The following is a 24,786-nucleotide window of genomic DNA, read 5'->3' as shown; positions in this document are numbered from 1 at the left end:
AACCAAGGCGGATTTAAAAAGGTGGTCTCACGCAAACAGCTGCTAACAGCCGGCCAGGTTTGACGGTGTTAAGATGTCAGATTTTTGTTTGCATTCCCTTTGTAGTTATTTTCTTTCTCGTATATTCTCTGCTTATGTACGCACACGTTTACAAACACGCATACAAATTTCTTCGCCTGTGTTGGCAAAACGTCAAACAGCTGAGTACATTTTTTTCTCGCGAAGTGCATTATCTGTCAACAAACATAAAATGGCGCGAACTTGTATTAGTGCAATAAATCAGAGTTGCACTAATCACTGATTTTTACAGATAGTGTACTCAATATTTTGTTGTTGGGTAACTGCCACTACCTGTAAATGAATATACCTTGAGTGCTAGGGATCTCACTTCAACTTTTGTCGAAATAGCAAAAGTCGATTTTTCGACTTATTGTTGCAAAAAGTCGTCTTTTCGACTTTATCAAAGTCGACTTTTGCAAAAAGGAGACGTTTCGACTTTTTATCAAAAATGTCCAAAATTTTCTAAATAATTTTCTATTTCCTACAATTTTTTGTAGACTTTTGCCATGAAGATATAATCATTTCTTTGTATTTTCATAAAGGGAAGTTATTAGGAAGAATTTAAAATGTAAAATTGGCGCATTTTTATATCAAAACGACCCCGCTATCTTAAACCCAAAATGGCTTATTGCTAAAGTTTCCACATTCTCCTTTTTGTAATTAGATGAAGCTTGAAATGCTCTATATAGCTTTGCCAACATTCAACTAGTGTTACTCTAAATATTAAAACCCAAGAAGAACATCCCATTTTATTGCACATATGAGTAACAAACTTTTATTCTCTATCACTTCCTCTGTAAAACCCCAAAAGGAACACAAAATCCGTTTTTATGTATCCGGCATTATCAAAATGATAATGAAATTAAACATAAAAACAGACCGCTTTTAGCAAATCGGAGGTTATATATTTGAAATTTCATCTAGACTTCGCTAAATTCGGTGCACAAATCTCTATTTGTGAAATGTACCCTTAAGCTGAATATTCTGTTCAGCTTTTCAGGCGGAAAGCTGTCAACTCCATATAAAAAATACGTCGGCGAAACGTTGGCTTAAAATTGGCTGAAAAGTAGTATTTTGCTTATAGCGAGAAAATGGAAAAAACAACTATAGTGGCAACAATTAAAACTATTGCCGGCATCATTTTTGTTTGTTTTAGTGGTTAATTTTTCTTTATGTGAGAAAAAATATAAAAAAAGAGAAAACAATAAGTACAGATAAAGAAACGTGTTTTGTTATAGAAGCAAAAACATTAGATTGCTGTCAAATTTCGCTCGCGAAATAACTGAAAATTTCAGCTGCTATTCCGAAAGCAGAATAGAATGCCAACCCTTATATGGGTGCTACCAGATATATTTATTAACAGGTAGTGGCAGTTGCCCAAAAACAAAATATTTAGTGCACTATCTGTAAAAATCAGTGATTAGTGCAACTCTGATTTATTGCACTAATACAAGTTACAAGTTCGCGCCATTTTATGTTCGTTGACAGATAATGCACTTCGCGAGAAAAAAATGTACTCAGCTGTTTGACGTTTTGCCAACACAGGCGAAGAAATTTGTGTGCGTGTTTGTAAACGTGTGGGTACATAAGCAGAGAATACACGAGAAAGAAAATAACAACAAAGGGAATGCAAGTGCAACTCTGATTTTGTGTATTTTAATAGTTCGCGCCATTTTTCGTTGGTTGTGTGTGTATGGTACTTAACTATAATAAACACACACAACCAAAACTCGTTGACAGATAGTGCACTAGGTGAGAAAAAATTGTACGCAGCTGTTAACGGTACACTACCTGGTAATTATGTCGTGGGTGCTACTATAAATTATTGTTCGATTCGTCCATGGTTTGATATACTTTTACCATGCCGGAAATTTTGCTTGCTAAATTTTAGACAAATTGGAACAAAAATGTGAGTTTCAGAGCAAAAATACCAAACCATAGTATAGGACCAACACCTAAAGTTGGACCCATATGGACCACAATCGCATTTTATAAGCTTAAGATTTTGAATCTCGGACATTAAATACTTCTTTTAGGAGCTGAAGATTTCGAATCTGTAGTCCAGTCTTTACAGGTGCAATGGAAAGATATAGTCCCATCATCGAACATAAGCGCTTAATGGATAGCAGCAACATAAGCAAAAAAAATCTTCAGCGGTGGTTTTCCACTCCTAATGCTGGTAACATTTGAGAGGTACTATGACATGTAAAAATTTCTCTCTAAAGAGTTATAGAACTGCGGCACGCCGTTCCGACTCGGTCGAAAAAGGAGGCCCCTTATCATTGAGCATAAACTTGAATCGGACTGCGCTCATTAGAAAATCGACTTAAAGAGGTAAGCTTGAACTCGAAAAAGCGACCAATAAGTAAAATGTTATACATAAAACCGGACTAAATTACTTCTTTTTCATTTGAATTTTCAGAAGTATAGAAAAAAAACCATGGAGACAGTAAATCACTGAGAAAAAATATAGGCTTTCAGCGCAAACCTTGGTGAAGAATATCAAAAAATTGGACAGAGATCTCGCTACTGAAGCCTGGAAAGGACCCGAATCTGGGGGAGTCGTACCGACCGATCTCCCTCCCAGCCCAGGCCTTGTGATAGATCGGAATAAACTATTTGAGTTCATTGCCAACACGTTCATCTAGCCTGGCCTGAAACGTTGGGTCGCGAATTATCTGTGTTATCGCCAGTCATTTGTGGAATTTAGGGATAAGAAGTTGGAGCACCGTAGAGTGAAGCAGGGAGTTCCTGAAGGCGGGGCCATATCTCTGACACTGTTTAACCTCTATCTATCCTCCCATCTCGTGAATAGGTCTCCACCTCCCAGAAGCCTTAAAGTAGATATACATGATCTAGAGCGTTAGGTTCAGCGCTACAAGAGAGAACCTCTAGATCAAGCGGGTCTAGATAACAATCAGGCAGACACGGTAGCAGATGCAGAAAATAGCTACCGGGTGAATGTAGTCATTGGAGAACGACCGCCTCCAGTTTCACCTGAAGAAATTGACCTCCCTCGGCAAACCAGAATAGTTCTGGCTCAATTACGTTCCGACAAATGCAGCCGCCTCAATATCTACAGAGCAAGGATTGATGCAGACGTGCAACATGTTTATCCCGATTGCGACCAGGGACCACACGTCAGCTGTCTAACTGCCCAGCAAGACCGACTCGACTCAGACCCAGATCTCTCTGGTCGCTCCATCTTTGTCGCAGATTTCCTGGATCTGGACACTCAACAGAATCAAGCAGACGAAAGATAGATCACAAAAAACTCCTACAAAGATAGATCACAACAAACTGCTAAAAAGATAGATCACAACAAACTGCTACAACAACAAGAATATCAACTATTTTTGCAATGCAACAAAAAATATATGGAATTTCCCGATGTCGATGTTTGGGCAATGTTGGGCAAATTCTGCTGTCATATTGCACTTGGGTTTTTTTTTCTTGGATTCGTTTTCTTATAGAGATTCCTATTGAATCCTTTTGAACGATTTTAAAAATTATCGGTTTTCTGGCGGAAAAGTACACCTTTGTGAAAGATATTCAATTGAGACATATATATATATAAAATTTATCTTTATATATTCTTCGAGGTTTAACTTAACAATAAATATTTTTGAAAATTTTCTCCGACAATCAACGTGGGTGTGTTTGATCGTTTCACGTCGGTCAGCAGATAACAAAAATGGGAGTGAATGTGCACTTATCGCAGTTGTTGTACGACTAATTACCATTAAGGACAATACAAGATGAATTGTGCCTATTTCCAATGGAAGGCTACGATGGAACAAGATATATTCTTTAACAGGTAGTGACAACCTAACAATAAAATATTGAGTACACTATCTGTCAAAATCAGTGATTAGTGCAACTCCGATTTTGTGTATGCTTTAATACACACATACAACCAAAACTCGTTGACAGATAGTGTACTTCGCGAGAAAAAATTGTACTCAGCTGTTTATGGTACACTACCTGGTAATTATGTCATGCGATGGACCATGAAAAAAAGTGAGGAGATCTTTCAGTGGGAAGAGGTGGGAACCACCAAATACAAAATATGATGACTCTGAAGATTCGTAGTGAGGAAGAGTTGACTGTAGGTTGTTTGTTGTTGTTGGAATCTATTTTTTTCTCAATAGAGCGAAACAATTAAGGACAAAATGAATGATTGAGGGCGTTGTGCTTTGTTTTTTGAGCGTCGCGTTGAAAAATGCAACTCTGCAAACAACCGCCACAAAAGCAACGCCCAAAAAAAGAATTATCACTTTTGACGAATAATATTGTAATAGGTTAGGTCACTTGCGAAAACATAAAGTGGATAGGCCCCATTAACATCATTAAGGATGTTAAATGTGCCGATTGAAAGTGTCACAAAGAAAGAAAGCGTAAACAAAGAATTAATGTGAAAAGAGAACAAGCTGACATCGTCAGGGCCAAGTACTGCCCAAAATTAAAAAGAATTGTATGTCGGCTGATCGCTTGGGTTAACCTTATTCAGTGTATCCTGTGTGTTTTCGTACGAAAAGTAGTGTTTTAAGACGTCAAAGTTAAACATTGTTTTACTTTTGCGCATTGATCTTGTGGGATTTGTGTGCAGAGTTGCATTTTCCAACGCAGCAACAGTTTTGGTCCTTACGTCCTTGCAGCAATTGCCCAACTAATAAGACAAAAATAATAGCCGTAAATATGAATTCAATATTGTAAACTTTTTTTAAAGGAGAAGACAAAAAACAAAGAAATAGAGAAGAGATGCAAACCTTTTCGTGGTTGTGATAGAAGTGAAGTTTAATATATTGACATATAAAAATAAAAAAAGTTTTTTGTACTAATACTAAAGAGCTTATTCTATCCCATTTAACATATGTGGCCAAAAGTTTGTTAAAAAAGGTACTAAATACTAATAATTCACAACAGTAATGCTAACGAAAATTAATTTTCATTAAATTCAACTCTAATGTAAGGACAAACTTCAATTTTGTCCACGAAATTTCAATTTCACTTATCAAAACTTCAACTTCACAAAACGAAATTTCGATCTCACAAATCAAAATTTCAGTTTCACAAAACAAAACTACGCTTTCAAAATCCATATCGACTTTGGCAGAACCAGGGGCCGAATTATCGCATACGTGATTAAAAAATCATCTTGTATTTAATAGATGTTACATATATAAATTGGCATGCCAAAGTTTTTATAAATAAGGATCGATCTATACATTTGCCTCCTTAAATTTTAAAAACTCGCTTTCAATAAAGACATAAAATTCAACTCTAATGTAAGGACAAACTTCAATTTTGTCCACGAAATTTCAATTTCACTTATCAAAACTTCAACTTCACAAAACGAAATTTCGATCTCACAAATCAAAATTTCAGTTTCACAAAACAAAACTACGCTTTCAAAATCCATATCGACTTTGGCAGAACCAGGGGCCGAATTATCGCATACGTGATTAAAAAATCATCTTGTATTTAATAGATGTTACATATATAAATTGGCATGCCAAAGTTTTTATAAATAAGGATCGATCTATACATTTGCCTCCTTAAATTTTAAAAACTCGCTTTCAATAAAGACATAAATAATTCACAATAGAGAAATTTCGAACGAGTTTACTCGTTCACATATGGGGTAATTCGGCCCCAGTATTGGAATTCAGTAAAGTATTTTAACGAAAATTGTTTTGATTAAAAGCGGAAAATTGAATGAATTTGGTATTCAGTACCCACTTCTTATGTCAATCGACATCGTTAAAACAGCTGTTTTCAAAAACGAATTTCTATTCATTAACAAAACGATGGACAAACTTTAACGAAATAAATAAAGATAAATATTTACGATGGCTTTAGAGTATTTTTCTCTGGTTTTTTCTTAAAACATTTCGGATATGTGTGTGTATTAATCAATCAATTAATTATTTATTATTTTTGTCGATTCCTCTTTGTGTTTTTGGTTTTTTTTTGTAAAGTTGCCAGAGAGAAAAAATAGATAAGGATTTCTGTCATGGCGAAACAATTAAAGGTGGTCTCATTTTTAGAACAACCACAAATCATATGGTGTGATCCGCCGTCTTGCCATCAAGCTGATCGACGTTGAGCTCCCCCAGCAAATCAGAGTAGTTCTGGCTCAATTACGTTCCGGCAGATGCAGCCTCCTCAACTCCTACATAGCAAGGATTGATGCCGACGTGCGAGATATATGTCCTGATTGTAACCAGGGACCGCACGATACACGTCACCTGTTTAACTGCCCAGCCAGACCGACTCGACTCAGACCCAGATCCCTGTGGACGCACCCCATCTTAGTCGCAGAGTTTCTGGGTCTTGACATTCAACAGAATCAAGCAATCTGACATCTTAATATCGTCAAACCTGGCCGTCTGTTAACAGCTGTTGCGTGAAACCACCTTTTTAAATCCGCCTTGGATTTCTGTTAGGAAAATTAGGAAAAAAAACATAATCGTTAGTGCAAATTATTTTTTTTGTCGACATATTTAACTTAACGATGTTCGTTGCAGAATTGCGGTACAGTAATCAAAACGTATAGTCGATGAATACGAGTTTGATGTACCATGTAAAGTCCCCATTTGACTCAAAATATGCCAAAGATACGGCTCGAGTCGCCAAAGAGACAGCTTGCCTTTGCCGTGTTTGTATGTTCTCGGCGCATTGCCCGTCGCTTATTGTTGTAAAGATAAAAAGTTGAGTATTTTTACTAATTACTGCTTAGGAAATTTGAGAAGAAAATGAGCAGCAACCGCAGCAGCAGATCGTCAAAAATAGGCAAAATTAAAAGTGTCTACTGCAAGAATTTTGTGTAAGTTGTCTTCACCGTTTAAAATGAATTGTTTTATACGACTGTTTTGAAATCATTTATTTTCCGCGCCTATCAACAATTACGTTTACTTCTGTCCAAGAACGTGCAATAAATGAACTGAGGGGATTTCTTTTGATAATTGATGCCAGATGTAAGTTTATCCCAATGTCAATCTGTTGTCCTTAAGAATAAAGTCTAACCGCTGCTACATACAAACTGTCGCTGTAACCTAGACAAAGACCAGAATCTCTGGTGTTAATAGAGCAAATCACGCCACTAACTCGACTGCTCCGCTATGGTATGCCGTTCAGACTCGGCTATAAAAAGCAGTTTCCTTATCATTGATTGCTCTGCACGAGGTAGTGCATAAAATGAATAAGTCCTTTGAGGACAAGACGTACATATTGGCGATATACCACCCAGAGAAGACTGAAATCTGCCTGTTCACGTTCACCAGGTCTGAATCCGAGGATAGTGTAGGACAACGCCTCAGTAGCTTGGTGGACTGCGGTTGAGAAAAAGTGCAGTACTCGCTAGGTCACGGAAGATTATTTTAGATATCCGTTCTACAGATGAAGTGTGAGGAAGCCACTGTGGCTATAAGACTTAAGGCGATGGGAGAATGGATAGAGGATAGGAGCAGGTCACACCAACGCGGTGTAATCGAGGCGACGATAAGGAACCCAGAAGGAATGGAAGAGGTTTCGGATCGGATACCTGAGACGACACTTGAGGTCGCGTGCGAGGTACTGCTGCCAGGGACACACTCTTAGATTCAAGCTAGAGGGCAGAGTGGGCCTGGCGTCTACATTGAGAACACAGGGACTGAGATTGTTTCCGACGGCCTGACCATAAAACGGTCCTTCAGGCCAATCCCATGGCAGCCGATTGTATGTACCGGATTGACCCGATGGAGTCCTTCATCGGTATACAGGACAATCCCATGGCAGCTGATTGCACGTACCATTGCTGGCACGAGAGGCTTAGCTACGAGCTACAGGGTGTCCCAGGTTGCGGATAGTGGAATGTTCCATACAGAGCAGCTGCAACGGCAGTCGTGGACACTTAGCGGTATCGAGCGGAGAGTCTCAGTGAGATGCCGGGCGGCACCGGCTCTTGCACAAATACTGAGTGCTTATGATGTTCGTATGACAAGTTGTGTTATTGGCGCATTTAAATAACCAATGGCCACTCTGTTCCCGCTGCGATCGGTCCTTTGAACCGGAACGAGCTTACCTACAGGAGCTTGATGCCACCTTCACATGAAAATGTGGCTACAACAAAAACAGTAAAATTGTTCGAACGATTTAGTTATAGCATTGGCGCATTCTTTATCGAATAAGCACTATCGAAATTCGAGAGTATGACATTCGTTAACGTATAATAACGCATAATCGAGTATCAGTTGAGATAGGATATAGACCGGCCGTCCGAGATCCCGATATGGGGTATTAAGGCCATAAAAGATTCATTTATTACCCAATTTCGATGAAAGTGAGCTCTGGTAGATCCCTACCCATTCTTGTTAAATGTGGTCCAGATCGGATCATGGATAAAGCTGCCAGAGAGACCGATCTCCCGGTATAGGGTATTGAGCCCATAAAAGGATCCGAAATCATCAACAATTACTTGGAAAATAATTTCATTACCAAAATATCTGAAAATTTATAAATACCCAAAAATTTATAAAAACCCAAGCATTGGGTATTTACTCGGTAAAAACCCATTTCTAAGTATCAGCTTTTTGAAATCCACTTGTGAGCTCAGGAGCAATCGAATAGAATTGTTACTTGATTTTAATAGTTGAAGCAAAAGATAAAAGGATGTTAGGTTAGGTTGAAAAGAGGGTGCGGATATTAATCCGCCCCATGCCACTAAGGAAATACACCTAAGCCATCGGCTTTTTGTGCGCTCTAAATACTAAAAAAGAAACCTCGAAAAAGGAAATCTAAGTTACGAATTCCAAGCTACTTACAAAATTATTTTCCATGCCACGCCCCTAAATTGGTTCATGTCTGGTATTGGGTCCCCACCTAAGTGCCGGTATCTGTTATACGCGAAAGCCGGACAACGACATAGGAAATGCTTCAATGTCTCATCATTTTCCCCGCATGCCTTACACTTGCCACACCGATTTTACATAAGTGAGCTCGTAGTCCTATGTGTCCCGTTATACCGAGAGCTATACTGACCTCCTTCTTACTTAATTTCAGTAATAGCCTCGTCTTTTCACGATCTGGGTCTCTACATAGGATTTTCGCCGTCCTACCGACCGTTTTGCTGTTCCACAGAGTTGCATGCACATGCGTCGCCCACGCCCTTAGCTCGGACTGCCTCGACCCGAAAGGCTTCAGGTTAACCAAGTTTATTGACGGCAGTTTTCAAGTCTTCACAGCCAAATCGTCTGCTTTCTCATTCCCAGTTATTCCACAATGGCCCGGCACCCAAACGATGCGGATCGTGCCATCCTCAGAGAAAGCATTAATCTCCTTCTTACATTCCAAGACTGTTCATGATCTTACCGTCCTGGTTGTTATTACTCTTAAGGCCTGTTTGCTGTCCGTAAAGGTGTTCACACTCAACGTCCTCGCGTCGCCACACCACCTCACGCATTCCGTTATCGCCCGTATCTCCTTCTGCAGGCCTGTATTATGTTCAGGCAGTCTAAAGCAGATCTCATACTCAGGGTTCTCAATGTAGACTTCCAAGCCCACTCTGCCCTCTAGCTTTGATCCATTCGTGTGATATGATCTTCCAGATGGCAATACTAGAGTTCCGTCAATCGAAAAATGGCGCTGGCAGCAGTGTATCGCACTAGACATCAAGTGTCGTCTCAGATATCCGATCGGAAACCTCTTCTATTCCTTCCAAGTTTCCTATCGTCTCCTCGAATATACCACTATAGTATGACCTGCTCCTATCCTCTAGCCATTCTCCCATTACCCATCCCATCATAGCCGCAATGACTGTCTGACACCTAATCTGTATGTTTATGGGTCGGATATCTAGAATGGTTTCCATTGCCCTAGTAGGAGTGGTCCTCATCGCTCCGCCTATGCCAAGACAACATGTTCTCTGAAACTGTTGTATTATCTTTACGTTGCACTTTTTCTCCATCGCAGTCCACCAAACTACTGACGCGTAAGTAAGTATTGGTCTAATCACGCTCCTGTAGAGCCAGTGGACTATGCTCGGATTCAGGTCCCATTTCGAGCCTACGGCCCGTCTATATAGTACCCAACATCTGTGAGCCTTCTCAGTACGCTCCTGAATGTGACACAATTCAGTTTCCTGTCCAATTTTTTTCTGCAAATTTTGCCCATGTCCATTTCACTGAGGAACAGGCGCAAACTTCTCACATATCAATTGGTGCCACCGTAGCGCAGAGGTTAGCACGTCTGCCTATGACGCTGAACGCCGGGGTTCAAATCCTGGCGAGACCATCAGAAAAAAATTTCAGCGGTGGTTTTCCCTTCCTAATGCTGGCAACATTTGTAAGGTGATATGCCATGTAAAAGTCTTCTCTCCAAAGAGGTGTCGCACTGCGGCACGCCGTTCGGACTCGGTTATAAAAAGGAGGCCCCTTATCATTGAGCTTAAACTTAATCAGTTTCCTGTCCATCACAGGAAAACTCAGTCTCCTGTTTCCTATTGAGGAAACATTGTGCGTTAAATTGGCCCACCTTCGTCCTATTGAACAGGCATATTTCAGTCTCCTCTGGGTTAACATCGAGACCTTTAGGTATAGCCCAGTCATATGCAAGACACTTTCGGCCTTTCTGCATACCTGGTTCAGATCCTTAACCCTTAGAAGCATTATAAAATCGTCTAGGTAGCAGACAGGTTCAAATCCCTCCTCAGTCAGTATCCGTAATAGGTCATTTATGGTAGTCACCCACTTTCTCCCTTATATTTATGACATGGGACATACAATTTATCTACCTGTTCCTGAGCATATGGTTTATCCAGTCTCTAATGACCGGGTCCAACCGATACTGGTCTAAGGATTGGATCAGTGTGTCGGTCCGCACACTGTTAAAAGCTTCCTCGATGTCAATGCATACCGCCAGTGTGTACGTTTTGGCATCGAAGGATTATTCTATTTTATGCACAACCTGGTGCAGGGCAGTCCTCACCGACCTTTCCTTGACATAGGCATGCTGTTTGTATTTGAGCAGATCGCTGAATGTCCTACTCTTTATCATGGTGTCCACAATACGTTCCATGGTTTTGAATAGAAAAGTTGTGAGGCTTTTAGGTCTGTAGGCCTTTGGTGTCGTATTACCTGCCTTGTCGGGCTTTTAGGTCTGTAGGCCTTTGGTGTCGTATTACCTGCCTTGTCGGGCTTGGGTATAAATACCACCCTTGTCTCCTCCGGGCTTTCGGAGTATATGCAAGTCCCAGGTACGCTGAGAATATATTGGTCAGGTGGGGCGCCAGATAGCATGCCTCCTTCTGTAGTAACACCGAAAATATTCCATCAGGTCCGGGTGACTTAAATGGTTTGAATAAACCTTCGATCAACAACATTATACCAAGATTCCGGTGTATCCGTGAGTCCCAACGTATTCTGTGGAAAATGGCTTTTCATCAAAAGTCTCAACATGTCCTCCGTTGTGTCTGCTCTAACTCCCATGCCGTCTGCTAAAGTTTCAGTTTGGACATGGGTTTTTGGGAGAAACTTTTTTATGTTGTCGGCGTCATTAACGCTATCGACTTGTTCCCAGAAAGGCTTCCAGGAGGCACATTTTGCCGCTCTGGTAATCTTGTTTTATTCCTTGAGCCGTGTGTAATACACATCTCAATATACTTCCGTTTTTTTTACGACGTTTCCGTTAAAAAGTCTCCCCAGTCATCCAGGGCTTTTCTTGGGCTGATTTACTTTCCCGAAGAAGACAACTATCTTCAAAGAAACCCACTAGTGCTGTAATCCTGTTGACATTGTCGTCAATGTCTTCTATGCCTGGACAATCTAAATTATCTTGCCCAAGTCTTCTTCTGAGTAGCCTTCCGAATTTTGCCGTGCTATTCTAAACCTAATGTAGAGGTGGTCAGAAAAAAAGTGTTCCATAGAGACTCTCCAATCCTGAACCTCATTGATTAGATTTTCCGAACATATTGTCACATCTAATATATCCTCCCTAATCCTATTAACTAAGATAGCGGTGTTACCAATATTATGTGTTATTAGGTCGTTAGTATTCAAGAACTCTGCCAGGGCTTGACCCCACTTATTAGAGTTGGTACTGCCCCACGAAAGAATATAATTCAAATTTGTATGACAAACAACGCAGGTCCTCTGCCTAGTACCAGTGTTAGCCTAGAATAATTGGAAGTTGATATGGTTCAGTCCAGAAACTTTGTTCCGGGTCGTCCATGGTTCCTGAGTTAAGGAAATACGATTCTTGCCATTGCTGATTTTCTGCATCAGAGCGTGTGTAGCAGTCTCGTTTCGGTGGAGGTTTATCTGGATTACCTCAATTATTGGTCCTCCAGTAGATGGGTATCTTGGAAGTAACGATGATCTCATCATCTGCTCCCTGTTCTTTAACTGCATTCACTTTCCTGTCACTCCACTGCCTGATGTCATCGTTTTGGGTTCTTTGCCTAGTCTAGTCTTCTGATTCTTTATAAAGTCGGTAGTGGTTCCATCGTCGGGTCCTTGTTCGTTAGGCTGTATAAGGTTTCCGTTCCCTTTACTGCCTGATGTTTCAATACTAGGATCTTTACCTATCTTAGTCTTTCCAATTTTGAAGTCGGTAATGGGTCCGTCGTCGGGTCCCTGTTTGTTAGGTGCTGCGTCTCTTGCCACTGCACTGCCTGATATTTTAGTATTAGGGTCTTTGCTTATCCTAGTCTTTCTAATATTTAGAGAGACGGTGACTCTCGTCGTCAGCCCCCCACAGCACGGCCTGCTTTTTCAATATGAGGATTTCTGTCTATCCTAGTCTTCCCAATCTTGAAAAAGACAGTCTTGCTCCAATAACCCGCCTTGTCGTATCAAACATCATATCCACTTAGTATTTAAGCAAGAGCCGGTGCCACCCGGCATTCAGACTATCCCCTCGATACCTCTGATTGCCGATGCAACATGGTTTACATATGTGAAACTCCTGGAACACGAATTTGAGGTTTATGGTTGGGTTCGTGATCACTCCTTAAAATGCAACGGAAAATATTGTTTTCCGAATTGTTAAATAAAAAGTATCGAGGCGGGTGTAAGGCTATCTACCGACATAGACTAGCAGTAATTTATATATTTTTATTGCAGTAAATTTGTGAATTATATTACAATCGAAACATTTTTATATAGAAAATGTATAATAATTAAGATTAGAATTGCGTATGGAAATTTAAAAAGGCAGTTGAAAGACAGTTTTATTTTCTATATGAGGCATATAATTTATTTAATCAGAGGCCACCGTAGCGCAGAGGTTAGCATGTCTGCCTATGACGCTGAACGCCTGGGTTCGAACCCTAGCGAGACCATCAGAAAAAAATTTTTAGCGGTGGTTTTCCCCTCCTAATGCTGGCAACATTTGTAATGTACTATGCCATGTAAAACTTCTCTCCAAAGAGGTGTCGCACTGTGGCACGCCATTCGGACTCGGCTATAAAAAGGAGGCTCCTTATCATTGAGCTTAAACTTGAATCGGACTGCACTCATTGATATGTGAGAAGTTTTTCCCTATTCCTTAGTGGAATGTTCATGGGCAAAATTTGCATTTGCAACCTATTTAATCGGGCGAAACATATATATGGGAGCTATATCCAAATCTGAACCGACATCTATAAAATTTAACCAGTTCTGTGGGAACTCAAAAGAAAATCGCTCGTGCATAATTTCGCGAGAATCGGTAAAAAAATGACGATGTTATTACAATCAAACGAACATTGAGAAAGTTGGGGTGGCCAGATTAATTAATTTGTATCTCTTACAAATATGGCTGTCCCAAAAATTCCTTTGTAGGGTAAAAAGGTGACGAAATAAGGAATATTTCGAAGTATAATTGAAAAAATCGAAGGGGGCATAAAAAGTTAAAATTTGAAAAAAAAAATTTTTTTTAATTGCATCTCCGATATTGAGCTCGTTTCAAAAGAGAAACAACAAAAAAAATGTTTAAACAAATTTTTGCTTAAAAGTTTGAATCTTGACAAGATGGCAACCCTGCATCACACGAACCTTAACTCATACTGATTCTTTTAGTTTTTACATATACTAAAAAATATATTTGCCAAAAAAATATGATCACTTTTTTTAAGTCGCTGTTTTTGGGACAATGCCTCATATATAGAAAATATTTATAAAAATGTCGAGCGACTAGACATTTTCAAAACGGACAGTCATAACATTGCTTTTTGAATCTAAAAACCTATTCTATCTTCGCATGCCTATAATTTGCCTTGGCCACCGACCTTCCTTGGCAAACCAACTAATAATTGAAGGCGCATCGCTCTCGTGTTTATTGAGAGGCTTTGTGCGAATGAATGATAAGAGTCTCACTAATAGGAAGAGAGACACCCTAAATTGGGCTCGGGGATTCGCTGCACAGGCTTCCCCAAAGACTACGTCTAGATTTGAAAACGGCACCGCAGTCAGCTAAAAGGCTGCGGTCACCAAGAGAGCATCCCATGCCTAAAACCACTAGGGCGAACAATAGTAAGATAGGAATTTCCTGGGTCTCCTCAGTTTGCGACGATGCAGGCTGGTTTCGGGGCCGATGCAGACTAATTGCCTTCGGAGATTGGTAAGATCTTGCCAGGTGCAGCACTAGATTTAGTCAAGAAGGAAGATATTCCTTCTCGACCAATGGCGCATGCTTTGATATCAAGGATTCCTTCCTGAATCCATACTTGGAAGACTAAGGGAACTTAATACCAATCTTTTAACCACCGACCGATAGAAGCGGTGTGGTTGGCGAATCAGGAGACGACTCAGCAGTTGTTGTTAACCACCTGCCTGAGGAACTATCGACCACATCACTAAAGTCTGGCGGATTGCAGGAGACTGAAAATCCCCCTGCCACAATCGAGACAGGAGGGGATGGCATCGAAACGGGACCCGACAAGCCCTGTGTGGGTGGGTTGTCTGGTTGGACTGGGCTCAAGGTGTGCGCTAGCGGGTGGGGACGGAACTCAAAAAGTACTTCGACAGTAGCAGCTAGTGAAGCATCCAAAGAGGAATCGTCCACACCGCAAGTGTCCAGTGTCCTGAGGAAGAGAGGTTTCACAGCTTTCTCACCTGCCCCTTTATGCGTATGGAAGCTCATCATGACAAGATCTTACGAATCTTGTGAGAATGAACTCCTGGTTGAATCAGAAGACGAGGCTAACACAACATTGGTGGAAGTTCTGCAGATTTTCATGAGCAATGTGTGACATCAATCTCTCCTTAACCATAAGATTAATACACTTCAAGAAACCCGATATCAGCGAAATATGTTTGAAGTTGTTAACATCAGAATGATCTTTATTAGGCTAAGTTATGGGGATGACCTTGATAATCCTCCAGCTGGAACATAATTCATTGTCAAAGAAGTCATTATTTATCGCCGTCACAAGAGCTCTTTTCGAAATACCAGAAAGCGCCGTCAGCATTTCATAGGTGATTCCATCATGGCCACCAGCAGATCGCATTCTTTTACTACTTAAACAATTTTCAAATTCATCATATTCAAAAGGTTCAACCAACCTTCTGTCCTCAATCGAGTAACACCCCAGATAATTGTCGAATGTTTACAAACTAACGCTTGAGCAGCTCCAAAAAGTCATTTTTTCTTCATTCCACATGGGTTACGGGGATTACATCTGGCCATGTTGACTATTACTGGGGCTAGAAAGGCTGCTTTCAGACACATTAGAATTGACACCACACTTGTTTAGTTGAGACATGAAATGATCAATCGCATTCAAGGCAGTGGAATTGCCAATCTCTTCAGTATTTCACTCGTAATTTTCTCAAGCCCTGAGACCCTCAGAGCATCCGTCATATACACAGGGGAAGTAGGCTGCGATTCCGCAAAAATCCTTTGCTGCATCTGCACAGCAAGCCTTTGTACATACTTCCTTTTCGGCAACTTCGTTTACCTCCCTATCCCTGTTGTTGTCAACACTTTCCTGAGCAAGCTCTGGAAACTGATCACTGTCAGCCAGTAAGTCAAAACGATTCTGATTGCTATATAGTTTTTGGCAATAAAATATAGGCCGTTTTTTGTCTTCTTATTATTCATGTTATCAACATCTGATGTGTCAACAAAACTTGGAACTCACCTACATGATCAGCAGTGTATCTCACCTCAGAATTAACAACCCTCCTTTCCTTTTGTTCTTGCATATCATTATCATCTCTTCTCCTGATAAATCTCACTCCCAATCTCACCAAGCTCAGCATTATCTCTATTATCCACAGCCATACAGTTCTCTCCGTTGTCAACAGTCATAGCACCATTAACACCATTATTGTCGAAACACACTCTGCCATCATTCATAACATCACTCATGCCATTTGAAATCACATTATATTCCTTTATGGAACACGTCATATTATTTTTATCCGCCTTTATCCGCCCAGTCCTCTCATCCAATCCACGCATTCTAGCCTCCACGCTGGCCACCACACACACATACCAGAAAACACAGGAAAAACTTCAAATCGCCAAAAAAATACAGCTCACAGTTGAAGCAGGAGCACTTTAGGCGTCCAAAAAAGTAGTTTTCATAGCAACAACCAAACGCTGCCAAACGTCAATATTAAGTGCCTAGACCATTAACACATTTTTTGTCACTCGATTCATTCCCCTTTTCAATAAAAACAGCTGTTTTCCTTTTATAGAATCAGCTATTTTCAATAATTGGCGAACAAATCGAGTAATAAAAAGAAAAAAAGTTAGTAATCTCTAACCGTTTGTGGTTTGTTTAATTAAAACCAGATACAATTTTCAATCACATTAATATATAAATTTTTTTAAGATTCAGTAAAAAAATTTTTTGAATCAATCAATTTATTAATTGAAAATGACGAAAACTTAAATCACAATCGTATTTTTAAAAAAAAGTTCAGATTCAATTAAAAAGAAAATTATTGAATAATTTAATTTTTTAACTTAAAATGACAAAACTTTCAACCACAATCGTAATTGAAAAAAATTCGGACACAATTAAAAAAATGATTGAATCAATTAATTTTTTAATTGAAATTTACAAAAATTTCAATCACGATCGTAAATGAAAAACTTTATTTTCAATTAAAAATCAATTAATTTTTTAGTTGAAAACATTTTTATTTTCAATAAAATTTTTTATTAAAAAATTTTTTCGTGATTTTTTTTCTGTGTGTGGGCCACCAACAAATGGGGCCAAATCTTGGAGAAGTGCAGAAATAGCTTATTGCAGCTTTGATGGCACCGCGGTAGACATGAGTCCTTTGAAGTTTACCTCAAATCTAGTTAAATCAGCCATAGTAATTGCGGCTTTTTGTCGGAAAACATATTGAAAGCTGCTTTGGAGCCGTGGGTACGCAAATATTTCGGTCGTAGACCGTGGACGTACCAACAAGACTCGGTACTGTCACATAAAGGAAGTGTAATCATACATTAAAAAAAAAATCATGTTCCGCTTTTCATTTGGTCTACACTGTTGCTGTCCAATTCGCCAGACGCCAAATTTCATTAAATCTTTGTCTATAAATTTTGTCATGGAAATTTTAGCTCTAGCAAAATTTCATTGAAATTTTGTCTTAAGAAAAAATTTCATTGAAATTATGTCATCAGAAACAATTTCATTGCTTTTAAAAAATTTTTTTTAAATTTTGTTTTCAGATAAATTTGATTGAAGTTTTGTCTTTAGAAAAATTTTTTTTCTCATAAAAATTTTGTCTTTAAATAAATTTCATCGAAATTTGTCTTTAGAAAGAATTTTATTAAAAGATTTTCTTTAGAAAAATTTTTGAAAAATACCAATAAATTTTGTCTTTAATAACTTTCTTTGATATATTGCCTTTAAAAATGTCCTTGCAATTTTAGAAAAGATGATTTTAAAATTTTGTCTTTAAAAAAAATTGTACATAAATAATTGCATTAAAATTTTAAAATTGAGTATGTATTTTGAAAAAATTTCATAAAATTTTGTATCATAGGACAAAAATTGTTTAATTATTTTAGTAAAGATTGCACTTTTTAGTTGTTCTATATTTATCCTGCAAGGGATATTTAAAAATATTAAAAACTTGCACACGTTTTCGAACAGTTTGAAAGCCCAGATCAGGAAAAAGTTGGCCATTAATCATTATAGAAACGTACGTTGTACGAAACAATTTTTAGTACTAAGTTTATATATTTTGGTATAAATTAAAATCAATCTACCCAATATTGGACAGCAAACGACAAACAATACTATGCAACATTTTATGCGGATTGCCTTATTCTTTCCGACGGTATCGTGAGTTCGTCTGCCTGTTGAACGACGAACGGATATTGCTAGATTTGCTTCAAATACACAGACGGTTGAGAGTTTATTATAAATATTGCGAGGTGTTAAAAATTAGAAGACTAAAATTTGGAAAAAAAAATTCACTTTATTCCCCCAGTTCTGAGCCCACATATTACATATTCGTAAAATACACGCTGATACCATTCATTTGACCCCCATAGCCACATTTGCATGTGGAGTAGGCGATCCTCGTCAAGCTCTTATAGGCGAGCAAGCTCGTTCCGGTCTAAACGACCGATCGCCGCAGAAACATGATGGCCATTGGTTATTTAAAGGCCCCAATAGCTCGCCTTGTCGTATCAAACATCATATGCACTTAGTATTTAAGCAAGTGCCGGTGCCAGAGGCCGGGCCTCTCACTGAAACTCTCCACTCGATACCTCTGATTGTCCGCGACTGCAGATGCAGCTACTCCGTATGGAGCATTTCACTATCCGCAACCTCTGGACGCGCTCCGTAGCTTCCAGCTAAACTTCTTGTGATAACGAAGAGCATCTCACAGATTGAAATTCAAAGCTCCAACCTGTGTGATGCCCATAGTTATCCCGTGCCGGGAAAAATAATGCTTTAAATATAAAGCTTTAAAAACATATAAATTAATTAAAATTAACAACTTTAAATTAATGGAAGTTGCAAATATAATTAAAAAAAAAATTTTAATATGTTTAATTTTTTGCGATCTGGAACCATATTAAATTTTGAAACTAAAGCTCCCATAGATCACATGCTACATAAGGCTGCTACATAAGTTGCTGGCGTAAGCAACACTTAGTGTTGTCAGGAGCAATCTGACATTTCCATTGGACAGTTTGAAATTTCCTAGTACTCAGAACGTTTTGACGTACGACCATCGTTTGTTGTTTACAGTGGCTTCGACAAAAAAAAAAAGAAATTAAACATTTCGTCCAACAATTTTTCACAACTTTCGACGTGGATTATCACGATTTAAATCTTGGTATGGTGTTTAAGCACCTTGTTGTTGTAGCCACATTGTAATGTGTGTGGCGATCCTCGTCAAGCTCCTGTAAATGGGCAAGCTCGTTCTGGTGCAAAGGACCAGTCTACGACATTTCTCGCTATATCATCACGCGGCCGGTGTAGGATATGACCCAACCAAGTCCATTTTCTCTTCCAGATTTTTATATCGATAGGGTCAGTGCTTGTTCTTATTTGTAATTCTTCATTTGAAATACGGTTTGGCCTTACTGGTAATCGGTTATGTCAAGCTCCAAGTTGTAAAACCACATAATAAAATAGATTTCACACTACTGTTGAAGATCCTGACTTTTGTATTTTGTGAGATGTCACTGCATCTCCAAACTTTGTTGAGTTTAAGAAAGGCGCTTCTAGCCTCGTTGATACTTACGCATATGTCTGCTTCCTATCCTCCGTCCTTTTGTTATTTTGCTGCCAAGATAGGAGAAGTTGTCAACATCTTCAATGACATACGTGGTCGTTCATAGTTAGCGGTGTCAAATTTGATGTTCCTCTCCTCATCAATTTGGTCTTTGCTATGTTTATCCTCAGGCCTACTTTGGCAGCGTTTTCATTGAGTCATTTCATTTTCGCCTTTATGTGCTCGAAGCGATACGCAAAGATGGTCTTGATTTCTTGAGCCTCTAGAGGGCGCAATTCTCGACCGATTTGACTGAAATTTCGCACTTAGTGCTTTGGTATCACTTTCAACAACTGTACTAAGTATGATTGAAATCGGTTCATAATCTAGTATAGCTGTCACATAAACCGATCCTGGATCCTGACTTCTTAAGCCAATAGAGCGCGCAATTCTCATTCGATTTAGCTGAAATTTTGCATGAGGTGTTATGTTATGACTTCCAATAACTGTGCAAAGTATGGCGCAAATCGGTGTATAACCTAATACAGCTGCCATATAAATCGATCTGGGATCTTGACTTCTTGAGACTCTAGAGGGCGCAATTCTCATCCGATTTGGCAGAAATTTTGTACAACATGACTTTCAACATACATGTCTAATATATTCTGAATGGATCAATAGCTTCATACAGCTCCCATATAAATCTATCTCCCGATTTTGCTTCGTGAACCCCTACAAGGCGCAATTCTTATCCGAATGAACTGAAATATTACACAATGAATTCATCGCAATCCCATGGCAGCTGGTTGTTCGTACCGGATTGACCCGATGCAATCCTTCATCGGCAAGGGCTGCTGCCTCGGTGTACAATACACTGCTACAACAACAACAACAACAATAAATTCTACAATGTTCTGCATTCATTTATGGCCCGAATCGGTCTATAACTTGATATAGCTCCAATGGCATAACAGTTCTTATTCAATATTCTTTGTTTGCCTAAAAAAAGATACCACGCATAGAACTAGACAAATGCGATCCATGGTGGAGGGTAATAAGATTCGGCCCGGACGCTCTTACTAGTTTTTTATGAAATTTGTACATTTAAGTACTAAAACGTACAAAATGGAACTTTGGGGGAATATAATTTTTTTAATCAGTATATTTAGGTACTAAAACGAACAAAATAGTACTTTATATACAGATTAAGCTAGAGCTCTGAAATTTGGGATATCGGGCGACTTGAAGACTGATTACGCTAGAGCTCTGAAATTTGGGATATCGGGCGACTTGAAGACTTTTTGTGAAAATCGTACGTTTAGGTACTAAAAAATAATAAAATGTACTTTCTTGATGAAATGAACAAAATAAGGATACAGTTACAACTGGCAAAATATATTGGGCGACTAGAAGTTTTTTTTTTTTGAAATTCGTAGTGATTCATAGGAAAAAGTACAAAATTGTACCAAAGTGGTAAAAAAACGTAATTTCTTTACTTTCTTTGGCTCATTCGCACTTCTTTTCGCGTTGCATATGGGTGAAAGGGAACACAGTGTAATATTGGTATTTATCACGATTCATTTAAAAGTTTATGTACATAAATTATATTGTTTATAATACTCTGAACAGACGGTGTCGCCGACAACGAAGAGAGGCTCAAAATGGAATCTCCAATATTTCTTTTTTTAAGAAGCCTGGGATCATTAGGAATAATTATAAATATTTTTAACCAATATATTTCATGTTTTATTCGCAATTCAATCCAATGCAGTAAAAAGTTTTTTATTTATGAGAAAAATATAAATTATTAATTTTTATTAAAACAGTAAAAAATATTATTTAAAAGAAGTTGCAAATAGTTTATTCAGTTAATAACCACTTTAATTAAATTTTTGAGCTTATCATCAATTCAAATTGCAAAATTATTAATCAATAATACAAATCCCTTTATCGATCCGATTTCAGCAAATTTTGTAATTGAATGTACAAATTTCTTAACTGAACATAGTTTTTAATTTTTTCTGTGTACTCGGGGTTTTGGAAACCTTACATTACTGAAACAGGGTAGCGAAGCGGGTCGTAGGCGCGAGATAAGGCAAGGTGTACAATAATGGGGGGTTCCTTAGTGGACGTGGAGTGAGATACTTGAGGTGGGAAATGTTTGTGGACTCTTATGACGTCACTGGTGAAATTCACTGTGGAGTTGGACTGTATAAGGGGGGTTTGAAACTTACTATTCCTTATGCAAAGATGACTAATAAGTTCAGCGTGAGTATATAAAATATAAAGGCGGTTAGGGTTCAGGGTATTAGGAATATAACATGTAAATGTTTTATTCGGAAAAGATGGGGGAAGGATATTGTGTGGGTGCTCACCTTGTCTGCGGTTGTTGAAAAGTGAAATGAGCGGACAGAAAAACTTAACAACCGTATGTACTAATCTCTTAAAGGCCAATGAATCACAATAACTTAGATTCTATACAATTCAATAGCAAACTTTGAATTAAATGGAAATTCAAAATTGTAGGTTATAAAAATTTCATAATAATACTTTACAATTCAGTTACAGCAATAAATTCACAATTATTTAAATCAAAGCTTAAGTGAAGGACAAATTCAAGTTTGTCCATGGCACCGGCCTTGCGTTTACGCAAAGTTTGACGGTGTACCGCATAATACGGTCGCCAAGGACTTTATAGCTTCCGAGAGGATTAAGACGTTCGGTTGAGGCGTTGAAGATTGCTTCTTTGTAAGCTTCTGTTGTGGCCTCCTACCAGCTTTTTGCTGGTTTCTGTGTGACATCTGAGGCTTCTTGCGTAGATGCGTGTGTAGATGCTTGTATTCTGCTGAGGCAGGTTGTTGGTTGTGGAGGCGAGACTGGATGGATTTGGTCGAAGTGTTGGATTTCTTTTGTTGCACGGTGAATTTTCATGGTACAACATGGTGTGATGCTGAAACCCACACTTTCGACACGTTCCAGGAGATTCACAGTCTTCGATGGTATGTGTTGCCGAACGGCCGCCCGTCTGTCTACCGTCATCTTGACAAACTTTGTGCAATATCTGAGAGCGTGCGTTTTCACACATAGACGGCACTTGTACATCTCTTGGCCAGGCATGTTTTATCTGAAAATTGTGAGATGATAGTGAAATTTGAAACGATGAAATTCTGTATTAGTTAGAGTAGGTAAGGTTAGGTTTAAAAGAGGGTGCAATATTAATTTGCCCCATGCCACTATGGGCATACACCTAAGCCAGTAATCAGTTTGTTGTGCGCTCTAAATACTAAAAAGTAACCTCGAAAAACAGAATCTAAGTTTAGAATTCCGTGCTAATAACAAAATTCTTAATTGTTTTCCATGCCGCGCCACTAAGTTGGTTCATGTCTGGTATTCCTGGTGTCCCCACCTAAGTGCCGGTATCGGTTGGCCGCAAAAACCGGGCAAAGACATCGTCACATCATCTTCGCCGCATGCCCTAAACATGCTATCACTTGCCGCACCGTTTTTGCGTAAGTGAGCTCGTTGTTCTATTTGTCCCGTTATTACACCGAAAGCTAGACTAACCTCCTTTTTACTTCCTTTCAGTGATAGCCTTGTCCCAATACGATTTTTGTCGTCCTACCGACCGTTTCGCTGTTCCAATGGGTTACATGCAACTTCGTCGCCCACGCCCTTAACTCGGACTGCGTCGATCCGAAACGCTTCGGGTTAACCAAGTTTAGTGAAGGCAGTTCTCTGCCAAATCGTCTTTTTTCTTAATAACAGTTACTCCGCTATGGCCCGGCACCCAAACGATGCGGATCGTGCCATCCTCGGAGAAGGCGTAAATCTCCTTACATTCCAAGACTGTTCGTGATCTTATCGTCCTGGTTGTTAATGGCCTTATGGCCTGACTCCCAGGCCCACTCTGTCCTCTAGCTATGATCCATCCGTGTAACATTATCTTCCAGATGGTAGAACTAGGGTTCTGTCAATCGAAGAATGGCACTGGCAGAAGTGTCTTGCACTTGACATCAAGTGTCGTCTCAGGTATCCAATCGGAAACCTCTTTCCTTCCTTCTAGGTTTCCTATCGTCGCCTCGATTATTCCGCGATAATATGAGCTGTGTCCTATCGTCAATCCATTCTCCCATCGTCTTAAGTCGCATTGCCGCAGTGGCTGCCTTGCACTCAATCTGTATGTCAATGGGTCGGATATCTATTGTAGAATAGTCTTCAGTGTCCTAGTGGGCGTGGTCCTCATCGCTTCGCCTAACGTTGCACTTTTTTTCCATAGCAGTCCACCAAACTACTGAGGCGTAAGTAAGTATTGGTCCAATCACGCTCCTGTAGAGCCTGTGGACTATCCTCGGATTCAGGCCCCATTTCGAGCCTAGGGTCCGTCTACATAGTGCCCAACATCTGTGAGCCACAGTGATGCCAAATCGAAAAATCTAGGAAATAATTCTGGAACTTTTGAACGAATAGAGATATGTCCACGAAAATTTACACAATGTTGAGATCTTTTCCAATATTGGGGACCCTAGTGGGTCCAGAGATTGATTCATGGATCCTGAAAGTTGGTCACTTCGAGTATATCAAATTTTGTATTGCTTGCCAAACAATCATGAACCGATCGGCTTGAGAGCTCTATTTTATTTTAATTTTTGTCAAGGTATCTTCGGTATTTCTGAAACTGTATACCGATTTTTTGATATCGCTAGAAAGGTAACAAAGTTCTACGAATCTAAAATTTCTGAAAAAAAAAAACAAAAATTTTGCATTTTTTTGCAAAAAGAGTAGCATCATTATTTCCTTCATAACTTTATTTTTCATCCAGTAGATGTTATTTTCTTTTATATGTTTTAAATGTAGATGCGAATAATGCTACGGAAGTCCCAATTTGACCAACTAATTTATATGTTAAGGCCGTCCCAATTGACAATTTTTAAATTTCTCAAATCTCAAAGTTCTTAACACTTGTCTTAAGATCTGTTTACTTCCTTTGTCAGGCCAAAGCTCGAATACGTTTCCATCGTATGGTCTGCTAGTTATCTGTGCTATATAGACAGAGTTGAATCTGCCCAGAAACAAT

The 24,786-nt window shown here is 39.1% G+C and overlaps 1 protein-coding gene across 1 annotated transcript in view; it reads left to right on the top strand.

Annotated features, from left to right (window-relative positions):
* The first annotated feature begins 6,703 nt into the window (after positions 1-6,703).
* LOC106093765 (structural maintenance of chromosomes protein 5-like) overlaps positions 6,704-24,786 on the top strand; it is a 146,610-nt gene continuing 128,527 nt past the window's right edge. Inside the window, exon 1 of the mRNA XM_059367036.1 lies at positions 6,704-6,889. Coding sequence (XP_059223019.1) covers positions 6,819-6,889 — 71 coding nt within the window. The 5' untranslated portion in view covers positions 6,704-6,818. The remainder of the gene's footprint in view (positions 6,890-24,786) is intronic.

This window comes from Stomoxys calcitrans, chromosome 1, assembly GCF_963082655.1.
Source record: "Stomoxys calcitrans chromosome 1, idStoCalc2.1, whole genome shotgun sequence".
NCBI classification, from domain to species: Eukaryota; Metazoa; Arthropoda; class Insecta; order Diptera; family Muscidae; genus Stomoxys; species Stomoxys calcitrans.
This window is presented reverse-complemented; position numbering and strand designations above follow the sequence as displayed.